The 23215-nt window shown below is 36.2% G+C and overlaps 1 protein-coding gene across 1 annotated transcript; it reads left to right on the forward strand.

Annotated features, from left to right (window-relative positions):
• The first annotated feature begins 389 nt into the window (after positions 1-389).
• LOC127849504 (U-scoloptoxin(05)-Sm1a-like) lies at positions 390-22020 on the forward strand. The gene is made up of 3 exons (XM_052382109.1): positions 390-560; positions 12372-12524; positions 19964-22020. The coding sequence occupies exons 1-3, from the start codon at positions 503-505 to the stop codon at positions 20173-20175; spliced, it is 423 nt and encodes a 140-aa protein (XP_052238069.1). The 5' UTR covers positions 390-502; the 3' UTR covers positions 20176-22020.
• Positions 22021-23215: the final 1195 nt, after the last annotated feature.

Genomic DNA, 23215 nt, shown 5'->3' on the forward strand with positions numbered 1-23215 from the left:
AGAATAATTATGTTAAATATATACAAAATAAACAGTGGTCAAAGTGTCTAAAAAATAAAAAAAACAAGGTTCCAAGTGTCTCAAAAAATAGGGGTCTAAGTGTCTAAAAGGGGTCGAAGTGTCTTCTTTAAAAAAAGAACCAAAGGGGTCGAAGTGTCAAGTGGTCGACCTGTCTGACATTCGTCAACTCGCACGTTTATTATGTATTTGATAGATATTTGTCAGTAGTTTATAAGTAGTTTATAAGTATAAAGCATTTTTGTTAATTGGTCCCCTTTGAATATAACCGTTGACCCCGTTGACTATAGGTTACAGTATACTAAATAACCGTTTTTGCTGCTTAAATTTAACCGTGCCGACCCAGACATTGTGAGGGTTTCTACAATTATCTCCCTTGCATGATTAATCCAGGTATTCGACAGGTGTCGCTATATTGTTTGTGTTTTTAAACTTCAATGCAAAAAAAGAGAATAACTCGCAACCATAATATTAAGCGCTAACAATGGATATTTGCTATGCGATCGTACCACTAATGGTACTGTTGGCTTTTTGTGACCAAGGTAATTATGCGAGTTTTCATAATTCTTACCTGTATTTACCTGTTTTCTTCGTGGGTGGGGAAACGCTTCCGGATAATATTTATTTAAGTTTTATACTTAAATCGAGCATGTCAGCATTTTAATTTTTCAATATGCTGCATTTTTTCCTCGATATAAAGTTGGTACTGGGAAACATCCTAATTCTCAAGAAGACAATTTTTAAGGTAAACAGTTCCCTATTCACAGGAGAAAATCAAAGCGCTGAAGGCACTGAAGATGTTCGCTATTGCATAATTTAACACGCAATTCATTTTTCAAAATCAATGGCAAGTTTGAAATGAACACACGCCATTCAACTTTATAAAGTGTGTGTCATAGCGCACGGGTCGAGTTTTGTGTGCACTTTTTATCATCCTTATTATTTCATAGAAATAACTAAGACAAAATAAAAACAACATGCTTTTTGGAAGTTCTGAAAGCATAGAAAGTATGATGAAAATGGTAATGAGAACTTAATATAAAGAAAATTTGCAGTCACCATCATATTAAAGGAATATTTTTTCTAATATCAAATGACTATCTCACCACAGCGATTTTCCTCCTTCTTTATAAAGTACCGGTAAACGGTACTTTCCCAATCGAACGAAAATTCCCAAATTCCCAAAACGGTACTTTCCCAATCGAGCGAAAATTCCCAAATTCCCAATCGGCATCTGGAAAAATCCCAATCAGCGTCCGAATTTTTTCTCAAAACGATAGAAAGTTTCGTAAAAAAACCAACTTTCGGCGAGCGAACAAAGAAAATCGTATAGTTGTGTGTAACCACGCGCTCGATTAATTTCGGGTTTTATTATTCAGCGCATTCAATCAATAGAGTTGTTACTGTTTCCGGTTCTTTTGCCAGGCAGCCAGCGTACTGTTTTACGTCGGTTTGTAACCTTATCGTAGTTTGAAATGAGTCATAATAGCAAATATTATGCCAAAAAACCAATCGGAACCATCAATCACAGGACACATTGACAGCAATAATGATGCTGTGCAGGGAGGGATGCAAGCAACTGAGTGATGATTAAACATCAAAGATTGTTGAAATTTCACAAAAATGAAAGAGAGAGACATTGCTTTAAAAGAGATTAAAACAACTAGTAATTGATTTGGTGTGTTCTTTATAATATTTTGTTATTTATATAAACTTTATAACTTAATGGTCATTAAGGCATGCCTGCAAATGATTATTTAAATGGGTATGTTCAATTAAGTATGAACTGTATGATGTATTCAATAAGACCCAAACTTCACGACGCGATTTTCCCAATTTCAGGATTTCACGACTCGATTTTTCCCAATTTTGAGGTTTTCACGACTCAATTTTTCCCAATCGGACCGGTACGGGTACTTTTCCCAATTGGACAAGGAAAATCGCTGCACCAAGAATATAAATTCATAATGAAAGTTCCGTGTACAAAACTTTTCATTTTTGACACCATATACAAATTCAAAATATACAATAATCTTCGTATCTTGTATATGGAGGAATAAAAGTATATAAACATTGCTGTTTATGTTTTACTTGTTACCCGAGCAGTTCACACGGTGTCAACAATGCTAACATAAACATAGGTATAGAGCAATAATGCGCTTTTAGGCGTAGCTGTTTCAGTTCATCTTAGTGACTTTTACATAACGCCAACAGACACGCATGAATATTTTCAAATATTTAATAAGCTGATTCGAAATACAACCTTTGAATTTTTGCTACATCACTGAGTATGTGCTCAATTCAAAGGATGTAGCACTGTTCAGTGTAAGGAATTCTGGACTACTCTCTGTATGCTCAAACGACACAAATTGTGGCCCTGTTACAATTACGCGTTGCAATCCATCTCGCAGAATTTCACTTTCTCCTCCAAGATGAGAAAACAATCATTAGGGAAATAGTATAGTGTCACGATAAGAGAAAATCGTTTAATTATCATACCACAATGTTTGCCGTACTTGGTCAGCACGTCTGGAAATCATTCCTTAATGTGTGGATAGGCTGCCATTATTAACAAGTTTGCTATTTTGAATTCAATTTTGTATCAAAAAGCATTGTTCTTAAATGTGGCATTTTCAATTTGTAATGACCCTCGTCATGCGAAAATGGGTCTTATGCCATATGTGCCCATCATATAAATAGCCCACTCAGCTATCCCTCCTTCTGGTAAGGAGAAACATAACATATTGAGTGATTTTAAAGCGAACAGCATCGCCTATGGCCTTACTGCGCAAAAGCACATGTTGGGTTTAACAAACGCTTGCTGAAACGCATAAGACCCATTTTCGCATGACGGCGCTATTGACGTGTGATTTAATTGTGTAGAAAGAAAACTGTGTTTAAATCAAATATAAACATACGATATATTTCGATAGTGAAGAAAGATCCTCATAACAAGGCATATTAGGACGCATATGAAGTGCTCTCCCGTAGTATATTTTTTATTTACTCACACTAATGTGTGGTTTTACAATGCTAACACACATGCAGCTTACAAGTGAAAAACACAACACAATAGTTTAACTTTTGTTTAATTGTATTTAATTATTTAGAAAAGTAAATAGCTAACTTTATTTCAAAGTCAGCGTATACGCCGACTTACATTTTTAAAAGACATTTATTGTTATAAATATATTTAATATAACATATTTAGTTGTTTTCGGTTTTAGCGATTATAAAGCATTTTCGAGGTTGCCTATAGTATGCCTGTAGTAATTGATGAACTCATATCCAACTGTATATGTATTGAGAACTGTGAATATAAACAAGCTAAACCTTCTAACTTACCTTCTACTATTGCGTTGCTAGCACCCGTAAATACAAAAGATCGCCGCTATCTGTTGAGAACCAAAGAACGTTTTCCAGAAATACCCGCTGTAGTAGCATGAACGCGGTTATGAAACAGGTCATTTGTATTATTATTATAAATTGTTTGTTATATTTGGGTTTAGCGATTATGAAACATTTTTTGTTTTTGTCTATCGTATCGCTGAAGTTATTGTTGAACCTATGTTCAACGTTTTATAAATTGAGAATATAAATAAGCGTCAACTTTTTCCCCAATCTCTCAATTTATGACCTGTACTACGTTATTGAGTTGTATGTGAGAGCGTAACCTACTGCGTTGTTATCGCCCGTAAACTTTCCTTTGTTTATCGATAGGCGCATCTATTAATAGCCTCATATCATGAATGCCAAAACACCCGCGAAAAAGAACCACGTGACCAAATAGGAAGCTTAACGCAAATACCATGCGACTACGACTTTTATTATGTAAGAACGCTCCGCAATTCCTTTGAAGCCGGGGCCTTTTGATTGCTATTACGTAAAGAATTGACCTCTAACTGAAGTAAGCAAAGGAAACGCAGCACCTAATTGACCCATTCCTTCTATGTGCAAAGGCAGATTGAATTTTACTAATGTATGGTTTGCCTATTATAACACACATTATAATGGGGTAAATATGCGACTTACAAGTAAAAAACACTATAATTAAACTTTTGTTTTGAATTAAGTTATTTAGAAACCAAAATTCCAAACCTTATTTCAAAACAGCAAGACTACATTTTTTAGAGAATATTCTTGTTATATTTAAATATTTTTAGCCGGATTTTTTTCGAAAAAATCTCGGCTTATAGATTGATGTTGTCGGGCGGGCGGGGGGGCGGGCGGGCGGTGTGGCGGCGTGCTCGAAAATGTTAAAGTTCTTATTTCATGGTATAACTTTGGTATGCTTGGACCTAGAGTCTTCAAACTTGACATGAAGGTTGGCCAGGATTAACAGATGACCACTGGTCATTTCAAGGTCATTCATTTGAAGGTCAAGGTCACTGTGACCTTCAATATAAAAAATGTTAAAGTTCTTATAACTTTGGTATGCTTGGACCTAGAGTCTTGAAACTTGACATGAAGGTTGGCCATAACTAGTTAGTAACCACTGGACATTTCAAGGTCATTCATTTGAAGGTCAAGGTCACTGTGACCTTGAATGTAAAAATGTTAAAGTTCTTATTTCATGGTATAACTTTGGTATGCTTGGACCTAGAGTCTTCAAACTTGACATGAAGGTTGGCCAGGATTAACAGATGACCACTGGTCATTTCAAGGTCATTCATTTGAAGGTGAAGGTCACTGTGACCTTCAATATAAAAATGTTAAAGTTGTTATAACTTTGGTATGCTTGGACCTAGAGTCTTGAAACTTGACATGAAGGTTGGCCAGAACTAGTAAGTAACCACTGGACATTTCAAGGTCATTCATTTGAAGGTCAAGGTCACTGTGACCTTGAATGTAAAAATGTTAAAGTTGTTATAACTTTGGTATGCTTGGACCTAGAGTCTTGAAACTTGACATGAAGGTTGGCCAGAACTAGTAAGTAACCACTGGACATTTCAAGGTCATTCATTTGAAGGTCAAGGTCACTGTGACCTTGAATGTAAAAATGTTAAAGTTCTTATTTCATGGTATAACTTTGGTATGCTTGGACCTAGAGTCTTCAAACTTGACATGAAGGTTGGCCAGGATTAACAGATGACCACTGGTCATTTCAAGGTCATTCATTTGAAGGTGAAGGTCACTGTGACCTTCAATATAAAAATGTTAAAGTTGTTATAACTTTGGTATGCTTGGACCTAGAGTCTTGAAACTTGACATGAAGGTTGGCCAGAACTAGTAAGTAACCACTGGACATTTCAAGGTCATTCATTTGAAGGTCAAGGTCACTGTGACCTTGAATGTAAAAATGTTAAAGTTGTTATAACTTTGGTATGCTTGGACCTAGAGTCTTGAAACTTGACATGAAGGTTGGCCAGAACTAGTAAGTAACCACTGGACATTTCAAGGTCATTCATTTGAAGGTCAAGGTCACTGTGACCTTGAATGTAAAAATGTTTAAGTTCTTATTTCATGTTATAACTTTGGTATGCTTGTACCTAGAGTCTTCAAACTTGAAATAAAGATTGGCCAGTACTAGAAGATGACCACTGGTCATTTCAATGTCATTCATTTGAAGGTCAAGGTCACTGTGACCTTAAATGTTAAAATGTTAAAATTGTTATAACTTTGGTATGCTTGGACATAGAATCTCAAACTTGACGTAAAGGTTTGCAAGCACACTTAGATGACCACTGGTCATTTCAAGGTCATTCATTTCAATGTCATTCATTTGAAGGTCAAGGTCACTGTGAACTTAAATGTTAAAATGTTAAAATTGTTGTAACTTTGGTATGCTTGGACCTAGAATCTCATATTTGTGACCTTAAATGTTATTGTTGTTCATGTATATGCATGCATTCAAAACATAACACAAGGTTTGCTCATGCCTTGAAAAGTACTTACATTTCATTTTGACCTTTGAACAATATTTCAGTAATTTAAGTATTGCATTGACAAAAACACGAAAGGTACTTTCCTGTCATTTAAATCAAAAATCCGGCTTCAATGCGGTCATCTCCGACCGCGGAACTCTTGTTTAACAGTTTCAGCGATAATGAAACATTTTTTATGTTGTCTATCTTATCCCTGTAATAATTATTGAACTCGTGGTCAACGTATTATTAATTGAGACCTGTGAATATAAACAAGCGTAACCTTATACTAGTGCGTTATTTCACCCGGACTCTCCTTTGTTTATCCCCAGCCTCAGATTTATGAATGAGATGAGCGAAAATACTACGTCACGCAGACGCAGCAGAAAGTGGACTATTTTAATCATTGATAAACAATCTCCTCCGCGACACATACAATACAATCATTTTTTTTTAAATTCTTTTCTATAAATCACCATTCGAAACTATTGCATTTAACACGATAGTAATATAATGTTTACATTTGTGAATAAACATAATTGGAGAACTCAAACCTCTTGCATAAATTATACAACTCTTTCTTGCGCGGATAAGTAAGCGGGAATTGGGCTAATCATATCTAGGTCGTATCGACCTGAATTTAACACTGAGCACTTTAGATGGTCGCTAAAGCGACCATCTAAAAATTGGTGATGGTGATATTAACACAGGCAGCAGTATCATAAATTTGCCCCCCCCCCCCCAAGCTTACCCCAGGGGTTCCAGATTGTTAAATGTACACCTATTGTGTATGGTTTGACTTTTCAACAACGAATATTGACAAAAATTCATAGTTTGAAAAAATAACCCTCGTATAGGTATTATCAGGGATCATATTTTTTTTCGGTTTTGCCGGTCCTAGACCGATTGGGGTCATGAAAGACCGATTGAAAATCTCAAACAGTCGGTCCGATTCTGTTTGCTAAAATTCCCATGTCATGAAATCGATTACACAGTAAACATGCTAACACACCCTAATTACATTCTTATCTTGATTAGGTGTGATAAACCATTCGCTGCAGTCTCTAAACCGGTCTGGACCAGTTTATTGCACGTCAGCCGACTAGTATCAGAGTATGCCCAAGCAGCGAAGATTCGCGCGGTTGTGAATTAGTCATGCGTGAATAACCCCGTGTCAATATCAATCGATAATTTCACTAGCTTATACCTTGCACACTAATCGGTCCGTAATGTGTACTCGTCCACAATAAAATCGTTGACAGGTACTTCAGAGATGAAAACCTCGATGTTATCCTTGTGGAAATTGTGCATTCCATGCATGATACAGTAAACTTTCATATAAACAAAGAAGAAAATTGGATATTATGCAATAATTGTGGGCGGACCTTATACACTGAAAGCACGCGCTGTAACTAAACAAAACATGCTGATACATTTTCCGCCAGCGTAATAATCTGGCAATAAATGAATGAAAGTCGCGGATCTGATCGACAGAACAGCGGAAAGTTATTTTTATGGGCGGAACGTCACAAAAAAATAGTACACAAGAAAAATAATATACATTGTATGAATTTTTAGTAAAAATCGTGTTAGAATCGAAATTATTTGTGTACTTTATTGTTTGTTGTTGAATAACCCACGACCGGAAGTTAAGATGCGTGGTTTCAAATCACTCGTGCTTTGCACTCGTGATTTAATCCCTACGCATCTTAACTATCGGCCGTGGATTAATCGACAATAAACTATATCGTACACCAACCTACGAACAGACATTTATTTGGTTCAGCGCATGTTTGTAAGCTATTATCGAGTCAAAAACGATTTAAAACATCGGTATAGATTTACACAGATTTATAATATTGACAACGATGAAAAAAGTCAGAAAAAATAGCATACAAAACAGCAATGAAATAGCAAATGATAAAACCAATTGAGAAAATTCGTATTTTCCGTTTTTAAAAAAATGATTAAGGCAATTAAACTTGTACATTTATTATACCACCTTCATGAATGGCAAAATCAATAGTATATATTTAAACGTAATTTGTCATGATTTCGGGTGAAAATTTTCGGACACCTTTTCCCCATTTAAATCCAGACCGATTGATGTTGCGGGAAAATATGATCCTTATATATACACAAGGTATGAAACGCACTATATGCCTATTGCTGAAAGATTGTGGAACACTGGACATGACCTTTTTCATCGAAAACACACATGTTCCCATGCAGTTGCCGACAAAATGCAACTGGATTCGTTTAAAGACAGTTAAAGCAACGTGATTACACAACTAACTGATCTCCTGCTCGGCTAATAACTTTAATATTCAATTGAGTTCGACTTTCTCACTACATGTCTGTGTTTTGCTGTCATATTTTGTTGATCGAATGCTCGGTTCTAAAACGCCATATCATTGGCCAACACAATGAGAACAACCAACCAGATGACGCGTTATAAAATTAAAATGGTGTACATGTGTAAATGAAACACCGAGTGACAAATAGCGAGAAAGTCAAGGGGGGGTTGGTTCCGGGGGAGGGGGGGGGGGATATACAGAAAGATCATTGGGCATTTGTGTGTTTGTTTGATATAGTTTGGTTGATTAAACAGTGTTTTAAAAACTGTTTAAAGTGTGTTAAATTAACATTTGTAAGAAATATTTAGCAAGGCAAGAAACTGCCAATTGGCTTACAAACTATGTCAATATTTCAATAAAACACATAAAAAAGAATAGCAAATTAGGACTCAATTTTAATATCAATAAACTTCTGACTAGAAGATTGTATTGACTACACAATAATATAAAAAATAAATAAATTATCATAAGAACATCTGGAATCAGTTGCGTGATAGTACTATCACAATTATACTTATACCCAAAACAGCTACAAGGATGTCTACCATTGTGCCGTGACAGCATCACCTGTAACCTGTAGGACAAATCACATTCTCTAATAAACAAATTCCCAACAGAACAGAACTACTTTTCTGGCTGGCGACTTGAGTAGTTGCACTTGTGCTACCTCTCAGTCTTGCTAAATCAACGCTATGTTTGCGTTTGACATGTTGCATTAGATAAGTGGTTGAGCCGGACTTAGGGTACGCCACATCCGTGAAGCACAGTTTACTCTTTGCTTAATCGGGAGGGCTACCATCCCGAAACCCAAAATACTGCCACACTTTTAATTTTAGCTTCTTGGGCGCATCTGATAATTTCAATTTGTCGGCCACAACTTGTTCAACCATTTAGACGCTTTTTCCGAACGCTTTTTCCGAATGTAGACCGTAACGCGCTTATTGATTGGATGAATAAAGTAATAACTAAATAAGCAACCAATCGCGCATCGTTATTACAGGTAAAGATAAAACCTATACCTTCCCGTATTCAATAGTCAGAATACAGCGTGCTTTACGTATCTACTGTATGTCTATATATGTCTACATGTTAAAGAATCGAATCGAATTTGGTTTGTTTGGTATCGTTATCGATGCATCGGATCGAATTGTTGCAGCTCTAATAATAATGCACACCATTTTTGTGAATCATGGCTAGTCAAAGCTAAACACCCCCACCCAAAAAAAAAAATTATATATATATATATACTGTCCAAATGTGCAGCCTTGTGCGTAGCTACAGTTTTCATAAAACAGATACACATCCATCGACATCACAGGTAGATACATTAAATAACACTTAGTCTTCTGGGGTTTATGAGGATCGTCTATCGAATAATATTCATTGCAGCTGACTTTTGTCAGATGTTGATTTTAACAATGTTTCAACTACAGCAAAGTCTATTGACACAAACCTAGTTGGATCTGGGGCAGGGAATGTTAAAAGCTGCATTAACAACAAGGAGATTGTAACTTTTTTTGTCAGCCTGACATTAATTATTTTGCAAATGCGTGTCCCTGATGCAAGTTTTGGAATGAAACTAAAACAGGTATCGATGACCAATTGATGATTCAAACGGAGTAATCTTACCTTATTAAAAGTACAAGACTAAACAAAACATTTTTTTAAACAGACATTAATTAAACATATTGGTTTAAAATCATTTAAATCTTTTAAAGAATATGATACTATTCCCATTTTGGTTGAAAATACACACATTTTCCAAATAATTTGGGCCACGTCAACATTATGGCTGTCTGTCTGTTAAATTTGGTTCAAATCCAATAATTTACTAAAATGTTCAACCAAAACTAATATTCTCATTTAAGCGATAAAATGGGGATATTTCAAATCTTACATTGCACTTAATAATTTGTGTATACTGTTAACAAGGAAGATAATATATTTAAAGCACAGCTCTGTCATGGTTAATTCCCTTATATTTGATTGCAAGATGTCATTCTTACAAATAAGAAATATTGTGATTATTTTAAATTAAAGCCACTTTTATTTTTTAATTAATAAATTTCTTTGTTATGCAAAATAAATGCACTTTAAACTATTTGCTCCTATAGTCATAACTTATTGATAGTTTACAGTTTGTTTCATAGGATTCTTTCTATTACCTTTGATAATTGATAGATAGAATAATGGGTCAGTTTTCTAGTTGTTTTATCCTTTAAATGATTTTTCATAAAAAAAACTTCAGATACAAATTGAGCATATATAAATATATATGATGTATAAGAAATGAAACTTACACAGTATATGAAGTTAGTATTTTAGTTCAGGACAAGTGATCTTTAACAGACCTAGACTGTAAAAGTTAATTTAGCACTTAATGTTGAGCTGTGTTTAAAATAGTCAAAATGTTCTAATTGTTCATATGACCCATGCTGATCGAAATGCATCAATTCACAGTTGACAATGTTTGTTTGACGGTAACAAACAGTCCACTTTTCATCTCATGAAGCACAGTTATGAAATCCTCAGTATTCATTTACCGGTATGTATATCAGCCTATCTCTGGGAAAACTGGGCTTAAAGGGGCCTTTTCACAGATTTTGGCATTTTTTTAACTTATTCATTAAATGCTTTATATTTATAAATGTAAACATTGGATCATAAAAGCTCCAGTAAAAAACCAAGAAAAAAATTTAAAAAAGGAAAAGAACATTGCCCGGAGCAGGTTACGAACCAGTGACCCCTGGAGTCCTGCCAGAGTCCTGAAGTAAAAACGCTTTAGCCTACTGAGCTATTCCGCCGAGTACACTTTCTTTATGTATTTTATACCTTATATAAGCAATCTTCGTAGTTTCACAAAATGTAACGACAAAAACAGAACTCTCCAAATTATTCAATCGTTTCGCGTTGCAACGCTTTATAATTTTTAGGTTTTAAAAATCGTCAAAAGATGCATATAATGGCTATATTAGAGCATGGTTAATGTTCAGTATTACTGTTTCCTCACAAATATCTTAACTAAAACGAAAACTTACGAATCTGAAACAACTTTTTTCAATTTTGTCAATTTACCAAAGCGTGAAAAGATCCCTTTAATGCAGGTGCATAAAGTATTGTCCCAGATTACAGCGTTATAGATAATTTTTTACCCATGGGGGTAAATACCCCCACTTTTCAAAGCATGGGGGTAAATGGTCAAATTTTGCCTTGCTTGAAGGGTAATTTGCTAAAAGTAAAACCAGAATATAACCGGGGTACAGACACGCTACTTTAATAATGTTAAACACAATTAACCATTAACTATGTGTATTCTTTCATATTAGTAGGTTTCTTAATTTCTTGTTATTTTAACTTGTATTGTTGGCAGATTTCATTTAAGAAGATCTTCGTCCTTATTGTCCACCACCGTGGGCCATGGAAAACTTTTTTGCCAACTTTCAACAGTTGTTTTATTAGCGTTTTAGTGGTTCCTTTTTTATTTGAAAACAGACGAAATTAAATCATTCAGTATTGGCAGTACAATTTTATTACTCGGTACAATTTTTGCCGTACACATAGAATCACTTTTACTTTGAGAATTAATATGAGTTTGCTTGGAAGAAGCCATGCTGACCACTAAATGTAATTTAATAAACACATAAGCGCTTGACTGTCTGTTAAAAAATCAATACTAAATTTACCATGCGTCTAGATGATACAGAGTATACATACCGACTGGCTAACTATTTCTACAATCCAGCTCTAATTTTTACGATAACCAGAGTCTCATATTTTGGCTAAAGACAATCAGCTGTTTATATTTTTTGTTTACAATGTACGCAGAGAATTTACAGCATTAGCGTAAGTCCAGATTGGCTTGCTTTAAAGTACGCACGGAAATGATAAATTGAGCGTATCTTGATATTTCTAATGCGTATATTACGCTGATACGCAGCTTATTTAGAACGCTGAGATTAGCATGTGCAATCTGCAAATTATGGAATTTTTGGTTTTATGAAAACCCTTCTATAGGAAAATCCAGCCTAGATGAAGTGTCGTACTTGATTAGCCTGTGTGGACTGCAAAAGCTAATCAGTGGGACAACACTTTTGCTCATGCATTAATCCTTGTTTTGTTTTTATTCTTTTAGCTGCAAGTCTTGAATGCTACCAGTGTAACTCGGCCGTGGACAGTGAATGCCAAGAATTCTTCAACCATGACCTCCCAGACAGCAGCCAGAGACCTAAGCTGTGTACGATGTACCAGGCCCAGTACTGCATCAAGGTCACGGGCATGTGGGGAGGTACGCTCTAACAGCTTATTCGGGCCGTTAATTAAAGGGACCCATTCACTATGGAAAAATGTATATTATTTTCCCAAATGCGACCTAGAAATAATTAATTCCAAATTAAAAAAAAAATCTCCAAATTGAGTTCATGTCCCATTCAGCTCTATAAGTTTAACTTGAGGAAATATAACATTGAACTCACTTTTATCCTGAATTAAAAAATAATATTAAAGCACAAAAACCAATTTCAAACACAAAACACTCATTTCCAACTTTTAGACAAAACATTGTGATTTTTCCCAAACCAAAAGGACCTGGCCCTTTTGCCAAAATGTTGAATAAAAACACTGCCAACAACACCCGTCCCCTCCCTTATTCTGTTAAGCTATGATGCATTTACCTACTGCTCTTAACACTTGAGCAAAAAAACATTTGCAGAAGTTTCTTAAGTATGAGCTGCCAATTTTGTGTATTAGAAGAACCTTAAAGATAAAATCCAATACCCGATTTGTTAAAACGTTTTTAAACCTCAAACCAGTCAACATAATTTTATTAAGGGGTGTTGCGGCAGTTTATTTAACCGAGAATATATTTATAGAAACACCAATGATAATATTAGCACAACTCAATATTTTTGTTATCAGTATCATCAGAAATGACTGAGTTGGTTCATAATTCAATTGTCAGTTGTTCGATCCCAGGTGGGGTTAATTTTGTATGCCCCCCTTCGAAGAAGAGGGGGTATATTGCTTTGCTCATGTCGGTCGGTCGGTCCACCAGGTGGTTGTCAGACGATAACTCAAGAACGCTTGGGCCTAGGATCATGAAACTTCATATGTACATTGATCATGACTTACAGATGACACCTATTGATTTTGAGGTCACTAGGTCAAAGGTCAAGGTCAGGGTGACCCAAAATAGTAAAATGATTTTCGGATGATAATTCAAGAACGCATATGCCTAGGATCATGAAACTTCATAGGTAGATTGATCATGACTCGCAGATGACCCCTATTGATTTTGAGGTCACAAGGTCAAAGGTCAAGGTCACGGTGACCCGAAGTAGTAAAATGATTTTCGGATGATAACACTTCATATGTACATTGATCGTGACTCGCAGATGACCCCTATTGATTTTCAGGTCACTAGGTCAAAGGTCAAGGTCACAGTGACAAAAAACGTATTCACACAATAGCTGCCAGTACAACGGACAACCCATAATTTTTTTAAACATCTAATAAATAACCCCACCCCACATTATACCCCCCTCTCATTCCCCCTACCCCCCCCTCCTACCCCCCCACCCCCCCCCAATTAAACATCTTATAAATTACCACACCCCACATTATATACCCCCCCCACCCCCCCTACACTCCCACCCCCCCTACACCCCACCCCCCTACCCCCCCACCCCCCCCCCCATTTTTTTTTAATCTTATAAATTACCACACCCAACATTATATCACCCTCTCACCCCCCCAGCCCCCCACCCCCCTACCCCCCCCCCCATCCCACCCCCCCCCCTCAATTTTTATGCCCCCGTTCGAAGAAGAGGGGGTATATTGCTTTGCTCATGTCGGTCTGTCGGTCGGTCTGTCAGTCTGTCGGTCCGTCCACCAGGTGGTTGTCAGATGATAACTCAAGAACGCTTGGGCCTAGGATCATGAAACTTCATAGGTACATTGATCATGACTCACAAATGAACCCTATTGATTTTGAGGTCACTAGGTCAAAGGTCAAGGTCACGGTGACCCTAAATAGTAAAATGGTTTTTGAATGATAACTCAAGAATGCATACGCGGCCAACAGGGCATACTCTGAACAATATTACTGAAGCAACTGGTCTGTAATCCTAAATCTATAATTATCAGTCCAATGAAACATCATCCTTTGAGTAAAATACAGTGGATCAGTAAAAATATTCAGTGTCCTACAAATTTCTTATTTTTCAGGTAGCCAACTGGGCTACCAATAAAAATATTTGGTAGCCCATAAAATTTTCCTACAAAATGATAAGAGGCAGGTTTTCATCTTTATTTTATTTCTTCATTTACATATACACAATATGTATACATACATATACATAAAACAGCAAGTAGTCTGATGTACATGTAGTCAATATCGTAAATTAATGTTACAGTACAGGCACCTTGTACTTAAATGTAAATGTACCAAAGAAAAACATATACTACATGTAGATATTACATGTATGTGCACATGTATGTGTACTTAAATTCGGACAGCACGTTAAGTCGTAAACGTAAATAAAGCGTTTAGATGATCAATACGATTGACTCGTATGGTGTTAATCAATGCAATTGCCCTTTTTAACAACAAATACTGAGTTTCAAGAAATCAAGAGTATTAAAGCATTTATTTACTTGTGTCCGACTTTAAGTACTATCCAAATTTACGTATTTCATCCGTATGTTACGACACTTGTGTGCAGTCAGTAAACAATACAATAATTGTTTCAATAATGAAGGAACTCGTGTTTACATGATATTTTATTAAGAGAAAATGTCAATGCCAAATAATTTGCGATATATCCCGGTACTTTAGTTAAAATTCACAACGAAACTTTTAATGGAAATTAAATGATCTCAATGTTGTACCCGCTACGAAATTTTTTATTTACAAATAAATACACCCACGCCAATTTTCGCACGCTTTTTATCAGGACAAAGAAATTCATTTCTTAAATGTAGAATTTTGTAACCTAAAATAGCTGTACACAACGCGTGCAAACCGTGGCAGGTTATTTACTCATGTTGCAATACAACGGTCCTGATTGGGAGCTTATTTCATCATATCTTTAAATAGAACCATATGCCGAAATTCATTTGACACTTTAGAAAATTTCAAACGTTTGTGTTTATTACTCTTATTGTCTATATTACCCACCCATAATTTGGTTTTAAAAATATAAATCGGGTATATATGGGATTATTGATAAACAGTCGATTAATCAAATTATTAATTGACAATGCAAACTAATTAGCAGGTGTTAACCGCGTTCACAAAGTTGTCATTAATATTCATTTTCGGTTTCGTTACCGTTTTGAAGAATCCGCTATTGTTTTGATTTATTTAATGTTTGGCGTCCTTCGATATTTAACGACATCAAAAACGTTGTCGCTATTACTCATTGTTGCGGTAAACAAAGAATTCCAAACTGCGAACACAACTACAACTATCCAACCGGCTCTCATTATATTATTAGCAGCCGACAAATGTTGATTCTGATTGGATGATTAAAATACACTGTTACTGTTTAAGACATTACCGCAAGTGATCGGTGACTGATTAGATAATTGATTGCACTTTGTTATCGGATTATAAGCAATACACAGTGTACAAACACGTGGTCAGCGTGTTTATTCTACGTATGTCTGTCAATAAACCGGGCTACCGCTCTTATAGATTTATAGTAGCCCGGCGGGCGTCAGCTGGAAAATTTCAGTAGCCCGATGAAAAATTTCGGTAGCCCCCGGGCTCCAGGCAATGGATTTGTCGGACACTGATATTATCAGAATATGAGATTTTTTGTATATTTTGAATATTAAATATTGTGTTAATGTTTAATTTTGTTGATTAATATAAATATAAGCATATATCTTTCTTATATACAGGGGAAACAAATGCAATTAGTTTAAATTTCATGTTTAATGAATAGAGGATATCACCCCCCCCCCCAATTTTTTTTTAAACATCATGTAATAAATTACCACACTCCACATTAAACCCCCTTCTCACCCCCACCCCCCTCTCACCCCCACCCCCCTCTCACCCCCACCCCCCTCTCACCCCCCCTACCCTCCACCCCCCCTACCCCCCCACCCCCCCTACTCCCCCACCCCCCCTACTCCCCCACCCCCCCTACTCCCTCACCCCCCCTAACCCCCCCAACCCCCTATTTTTTTAAACATCTAATAAATAACCCCACCTTATACCCCCTCTCACTTTCCCCTACCCCCCCCCCCCATTTTTTTTATACATCTAATAATTACCACACCCCACATTATACCCCCCCTCTCACTCCCCCCCACCCCCCCCCCAATTTTTTTTTAAACATCTAATAAATTACCCCACCCGACATTATTACCCCCTCTAAACCACCCCACCCCCCCCCTACCCCCCCACCCCCCCAAAAAAAATAAAAAAAAAGTATTTTTTTTAAACATCTAATAAATTACCCCACCCCACATTATTACCCCCTCTCAACCCCTTCCCCCTACCCCCCCCCCCCCATCCCCCCTCCCCCCCCCCCCCAATTTTTTTTAAACATCTTATAAATTACCACAACCCCACATTATACCCCCCTCTCACCCCCTAACCCCCCCCCCACCCCCTCCCCCCCCACCCACCCACCTTCCCCACCCCCTCCCAAAATTTTTTTTTTTAATTTCTTATAAATTACCACACCCCGCATTATACCCCCCTCATGAACCCCCTTACCACCCCCCTCCCCCCCACCCCCCCACCCCCCCCCCAAATTTTTTTTTTTTAAACATCTCATAAATTACCACACCCCACATTATACCCCCTTCTCACCCCCCCTACCCCCCATCCCCCCTACCCCCCAACCCCCCACCCCCCCCCCAATTTTTTTAAACATCTAATAAATTACCCGACCCCACATTATTACCCCTCTCACCCCCCACCCACCCCCCCCCCCAATTTTTTTATATTTTTAAACATCTTATAAATTACCACACCCCACATTATACCCCCTCTCACCCCCCCTACCCCCCCACCACCCCCCCCCCCCAAAAAAAAATTAATAAATAAATAAAAAATTATTAGGTCAAAGGTCAAGGTCACAGTGACAAAAAACGTATTCACACAATGGCTGCCACTACAACTGACAGCCCATATGGGGGCATGCATGTTTTACAAACAGCCCTTGTTTTTTGTTTTTTTCTTTAATTTCATCCTTGTTTTATACTGGAGCTTTTTAGTCATGTCGTTTAAATTTATCAATTTTAAGCATTTAATCACAAACTTCAAAACAAGCCGAAATCTGTGAACAAGTACACGTAAGTTATTAATGATTTATGTCACGTTTGATACTGTATGGTATTATGTTTGTGATTAAATATTGTTTTTTATTAATGTCTTTTGGTAAGCTGTTGTGATCCCAGTTAAGATTGTAAACAATTTCTAATGTTATGCATATTTCTTACAATCTATGTACCGGTACTTGGGTTTTTCCTAATTGATGTATTTTTATGAAAATTTGACGTCGACGGTAGGGATAGTTAAAACAAAAAATCTCGGTTAAAAGTGCGGTGACCCCCTTTTTTTATTTTTGTTTTATGATGACAAAACGAAGATGAACATATTTGAGCAGTTTTGCAGAATTCTATTTGACAGATTTTTTTTAATTACATTTTGGTGTTAAAAATAGTAAAGAAATTGATGTTTTTTGGGGTGAAAAATTATATTTTTTATTAATTTAACTTGTGTTCTCCATTTTTTTGGCATTTTGTTGTTTAATTAAATGGTATTTTATGTATCTTAGCTTATATAAAATGTATATGTTGTCTATTTCATAGGCTATTAATTGGTTTGAGGCAATTAGAGATTGTCCAGTTTAAATGAAAAAGTACATGTTATGAAATGGTGAATAAAATAAAAACAAGGCCGGTGACCCTATTTTCATTTCATTTTTCATATGGTATTTGTATATAGTACTTGAATATAAATTTTGAACAAAATCTATTTGGTGGTAAAAAAATCAGCAAAACTGCAGCAACACCATTTAAACAGACCCATCCTGCATTTTTAGCTCATCTATTTTTTGAAAAAAAATTATGAGCTATTGTCATCACCTTGGCGTCGGCGTTGGCGTTGGCGTTGGCGTTGGCGTTGGCGTTGGCGTCGGCGTCCGGTTAAGTTTTGCGTTTAGGTCCACTTTTCTCAGAAAGTATCAATGCTATTGCATTCAAACTTGGTACACTTACTTACTATCATGAGGGGACTAGGCAGGCAAAGTTAGATAACTCTGGCGTGCATTTTGACAGAATTATGTGCCCTTTTTGTACTTAAAAAATTGCAAATTTTGGTTAAGTTTTGCGTTTAGTTCCACTTTTCTCAGTAAGTATCAATGCTATTGCATTCAAACTTGGTACACTTACTTACTATCATGAGGGGACTGGGCAGGCAAAGTTAGATAACTCTGGCATGCATTTTGACAGAATTATGTGCCCTTTTTATACTTAGAAAATTGACAATTTTGGTTAAGTTTTGTGTTTAGGTCCATTTTATTCCTTAAGCATCAAAGCTATTGCTTTCATACTTGCAACACTTACTAACTATCATAAGGGGACTGTGCAGGCAAAGTAATGTAACTCTGACTGGCATTTTGACAGAATTATGTGCCCTTTTTATACTTAGAAAATTGAAAATTTGATTAAGTTTTGTGTTTAGGTCCACTTTATTCCTACAGTATCAAAGCTATTGCTTTCATACTTGCAAGATTTATGAACTATCATAAGGGGACGGTGCAGGCAAAGTTATGTAACTCTGACTGGCATTTGGACGGAATTATGGGCCCTTTATACTTAGAAAATTGAAAATTTGGTTAAGATTTATGTTTTGGTCACTTTACCCCTAAAGTATCATAGATATTGCTTTCATACTTGGAACACTCACAAACTATCATAAGGGTACAGTAAAAGGACAAGTTGCATAACTCTGGTTGTCATTGTTACGGAATTATGGCCCTTTTTTGACTTAGTAACTTTTAATATATGGTTAAATTTTGTGTTTCGATCCACTCGAAGTATCAAGGCTATTGCTTTCAAACTTCAAATACTTACATGCTATCATGAGGTTACTGTACCTGGCAACTTGAATTTTACTTTGACCTTTGAATGACCTTGACTCTCAAGGTCAAATTATTAAATTTTGCTAAAATTGCCATAACTTCTTTATTTATGATTAGATTTGATTGATACTTTGATGAAACTACTCTTACCTGACATACCACAATAGACTTCACCCAAACCATCCCCCGTGCCCTCCCCCCCCTCCCCCCCCTCCCCCCCCCCCCCTAATTTTTTTTTTTTTTTTTTTTTTTATAAGATCATCTCACAAATGACCACCACACCCTCACACTATACCCCCACCCCACCCCCCCCACCCCCCCCCCAAATTTTTTTTTTGATTTTTTTTTTTTTTTTTTTTTTTTTTTTAAGATCATCTCACAAATTATCACCACACCCTCACACTATACCCCCCCCCCCCCCGATTTTTTTTTTTTTTTTTTTTTTTTTTTCGCTTTTTTGGAAGATAATGTAATAAATGTCCACAACCCCACACTATACACCCCTCTTCACTCCACTCCTCCCTCCTTTGTGATTGAAAATGAGAGTCCCTTCACCTTTAAAAAGAAAATAGATGAGCGGTCTGCACCCGCAAGGCGGTGCTCTTGTTTTCTCATGTTCCAGGTGTTGTCGGTACCCATCGTTTCTGTAGCTCAAGGGACCTGGGGAACCAGTGTCAGGATATGAGGTTCCCAGATCACAGCCGCAAATACCGTGGCTGCGTTTACACCTGCAGCGCAGACGGCTGCAATGGTTCCTCGACTGTTTCTGCTTCCATCATTTCCATATCAACTGGCCTCATGGCAACGGTTCTGTTCTTAGTGATGCGAAGGTGAATGGTTCATAGTGATATTTGGATGGATTGATTTTAAGACTCAGTGAAGACATATCAACAGTATGTTATGCAATAGATAAATAATTGTGTTTTGCAATTTTGCGTCTAGAAACTTTTCTTTTAACCATTTATTTTTGTATTAATTTTTTTCTGTTATTAAATGATAGACTCAAACAAAATTATGATTGTCCTTACCTTTAAAACATAATTCATGCATACAAATTGTTAGGTTTTGGTGTTAATTTTTTACAACCAATTTAAGCAGGTTATGTTTTATTTTGTACATCCAGTTGTAATAGTACCTCATCTCAGATTAATTTTGTTTTGAAAAAACCTGTGGGTTACACAGAAAAGCTCATTGCCATTCTTTATCATGATGACTCAAACATATGTAAAACATGCTGATTTATATAAGTTTGCTTATGAGACTGCATATCTGTTTTTCATCTTTTTTTTGCAATTTCATACTTTAAAATATGTATATAAAATCATTTCAAATTATACATCAGAATTGATCAAGTATAACTCATAGATTGTACAAATACTTGTAAATTGTGCTATTTCAGACATGTAATGTTCTAGCTCTCCCATGTGCCACATGCTCAAGGCTTTTGTGATTGCCTTTTGTCAGCTTTGCTGCTTGACATTTGTGTGATCTACTGCCTACATTTTAGCTTGTTAACACTAAAGAAGAAACAGTTTGCTAACACGCTAGAGTTCACATATTTTTCCAAATATTCATGAATCATATGAAAGTTGGTGAGAACATGACTGTGTCATTATGATATGTTAGCAAAATTTAAAACTGGGTCATGTGTGGTCAAAAACTGAGTCCTAGGTCAAATTATGGAAAAACACTTGTCAACATACTACAAAGTTTTATTTAAATGCAAAATTTATAGAAAACTATTGCTTAGGACATTTTTCACTAGTTTCCTACTTTTACTATGGTGAGCGGCTTAGGAACCTTAGGGCCCTCTTGCTTCACAAGTGCTTGATAAGTTTGTATGAAAGTAGCAATATATTAAAATGGTATCCTTTCTGCAATATGAACATTTTAATGGAATACTTTAATCAGGGTTTCCCCAAGGCCATTAAAGCATGTTGGTGCAGACATCCCTTCTTAAAGCATGGTGGTCTTGTGACATCCCTTAATTCCAGTGACATTCCTTAATTAACCGCCTGACGTATTATAAATATAAAGCAATACATGCACAGTTAAAAGTGAACAAAGTCAATATTCTCAACACATGGGACTTGCTTGTTGAAAACGCCAGGTAATGCACAAGATGAGAGTCACTTCAATGCCAAGGCAAATCATTTTATTTATCAGGTTGAAAGTGATTGCATCAGCGATTATTAAAGGGATGTTGATGAATTTCAGTAGCAGTAAGCACAAGTTATGTTCAGTTCAGAAGCTGTGAAAACAAAGTTTGCACAATCACCTTTAAATATACCACACATTGCATCATAAAAATATTCAAACGTTAACATAAATTGTCTTATACAATGAGAGGGGATAAACCTGAATGGACCCTACATCCCTTCAAAACCCTGATATTAAATGAACTGTATTTCAGAAAATGTATTTGTTACATGGTTGTAGTTTGATAATCTTTGTAACAATATCTGTTGTGTACTATTTAGTGGCAACATTTACATTCCATCGTATAATCTCATGTTTGTACAATTTCTTGTATGTAATATTTCTTGTATATTAACATTCTCTACGATGTATATAACACGATTCGTGTGGTTGTCAATTTTTGTTTATTCAATTTCTTACTCAAATATTATATCATTGTAAATAAAATTGTTTATACATACCAATAAATTTAGAAATCGCTGTCTTTATTATCTTGTTTTTAAATTAACTACCAAAGAGATAACACTGCGAGAACCTTTTATAATGGTGCCCTTTTTACAGAAGTGGTGTGACATTGCTTGACATAGGTTCGTCTGTCTGTAAAAATGTTCGTCAGTCGGATGGTCTGCATGTTAACATATTAGTTCTCTTAAGCGCTCTAAAGAAACATTTGACCTATAATCAACAAATTTTGATGTTTACTTGATCAGAAAGTAAAATGCCTATTGATTTTGAAGTCAAAAGGTCAGTGTAAAAGGGGATTGTAACAATTAATTTGTTTCGCACAATACCTTGAGATCTGTTAAACAGTCTATTTCAACGTCGCAGGGTCTTGTTATGTGAAAGAATTGTCATTACCATGTCTCGATATCGCTTTCAAGGGGAATTATATTGCATTTCCCCATACATGTAGGCATGTTTTAAAATTATGAATTTTGCCACTTAAAAAATATGCATTAAAAAAAAAATCCCAGGTCCCAGTGTGATTCAGCCTGCAACAGTCACAGTCTTCAGGGAGAAATTTAGATAATCACAGAAGCGATATTGCTAGTGCACAAAGCGGAATGTGATATGCATTTCATCCATAACAAAGTTGCTTCTACAAGTGACTTACCGACACTCGTTAACTGTCCAGTAGACGTCATATACGGGTACAAATACATTTTTAAAGGCAACGTTCTAATGAAGACACGTGTTTAGCCATTATTGAATAAAATTTATTCTTTTAATGTGATCTGAGCACACCATGCTCATGGAGAGCTTTTGCGATCGCCTGTAAGCTGTTGTTTGCCGTCAACTTGTGATGTATGAGCACTTAGTGGCCACATTTGTTGCCAAATCTAAATGAAACTTGGTCGGAACATTTCTCAAATTTTGGACAATTTAAAAAGTGGATCACTTGTGCTGAAAAAAACTAGGTTATTAGGTCAAAGTAAAATAACAACTTTAGAACAAACTAAAAGGCCAAATGTATTGCCCAATCTTCACGAAACATCGTCAGAATATTTGTTCCAATGATATCTCGGCCGAGTTTGAAACTTTACCACGAGGATTTAAAAACCAGGTAACAAGTAGCAATTTAAGAAAAGGGTTGTGAAAATTGTAGAGGCCACATTTATCGCCCAATTCGCATGTGAAAGTTGGGGAGAATATTTGTCCCAACGATATCTGAAGC

This window comes from Dreissena polymorpha, chromosome 11 (assembly GCF_020536995.1).
Source record: "Dreissena polymorpha isolate Duluth1 chromosome 11, UMN_Dpol_1.0, whole genome shotgun sequence".
NCBI classification, from domain to species: Eukaryota; Metazoa; Mollusca; class Bivalvia; order Myida; family Dreissenidae; genus Dreissena; species Dreissena polymorpha.

What these genes read in the sequence shown, in the direction of transcription:
- LOC127849504 (XM_052382109.1), top strand. Translation starts at nt 503, where the DNA reads ATGGATATTTGCTATGCGATCGTACCACTAATGGTACTGTTGGCTTTT. An exon ending in GTTGGCTTTTTGTGACCAAG is followed by an intron (nt 561 to 12,371) that starts GTAATTATGCGA and finishes TTATTCTTTTAG; the next exon opens with CTGCAAGTCTTGAATGCTAC. An exon ending in GGTCACGGGCATGTGGGGAG is followed by an intron (nt 12,525 to 19,963) that starts GTACGCTCTAAC and finishes CTCATGTTCCAG; the next exon opens with GTGTTGTCGGTACCCATCGT.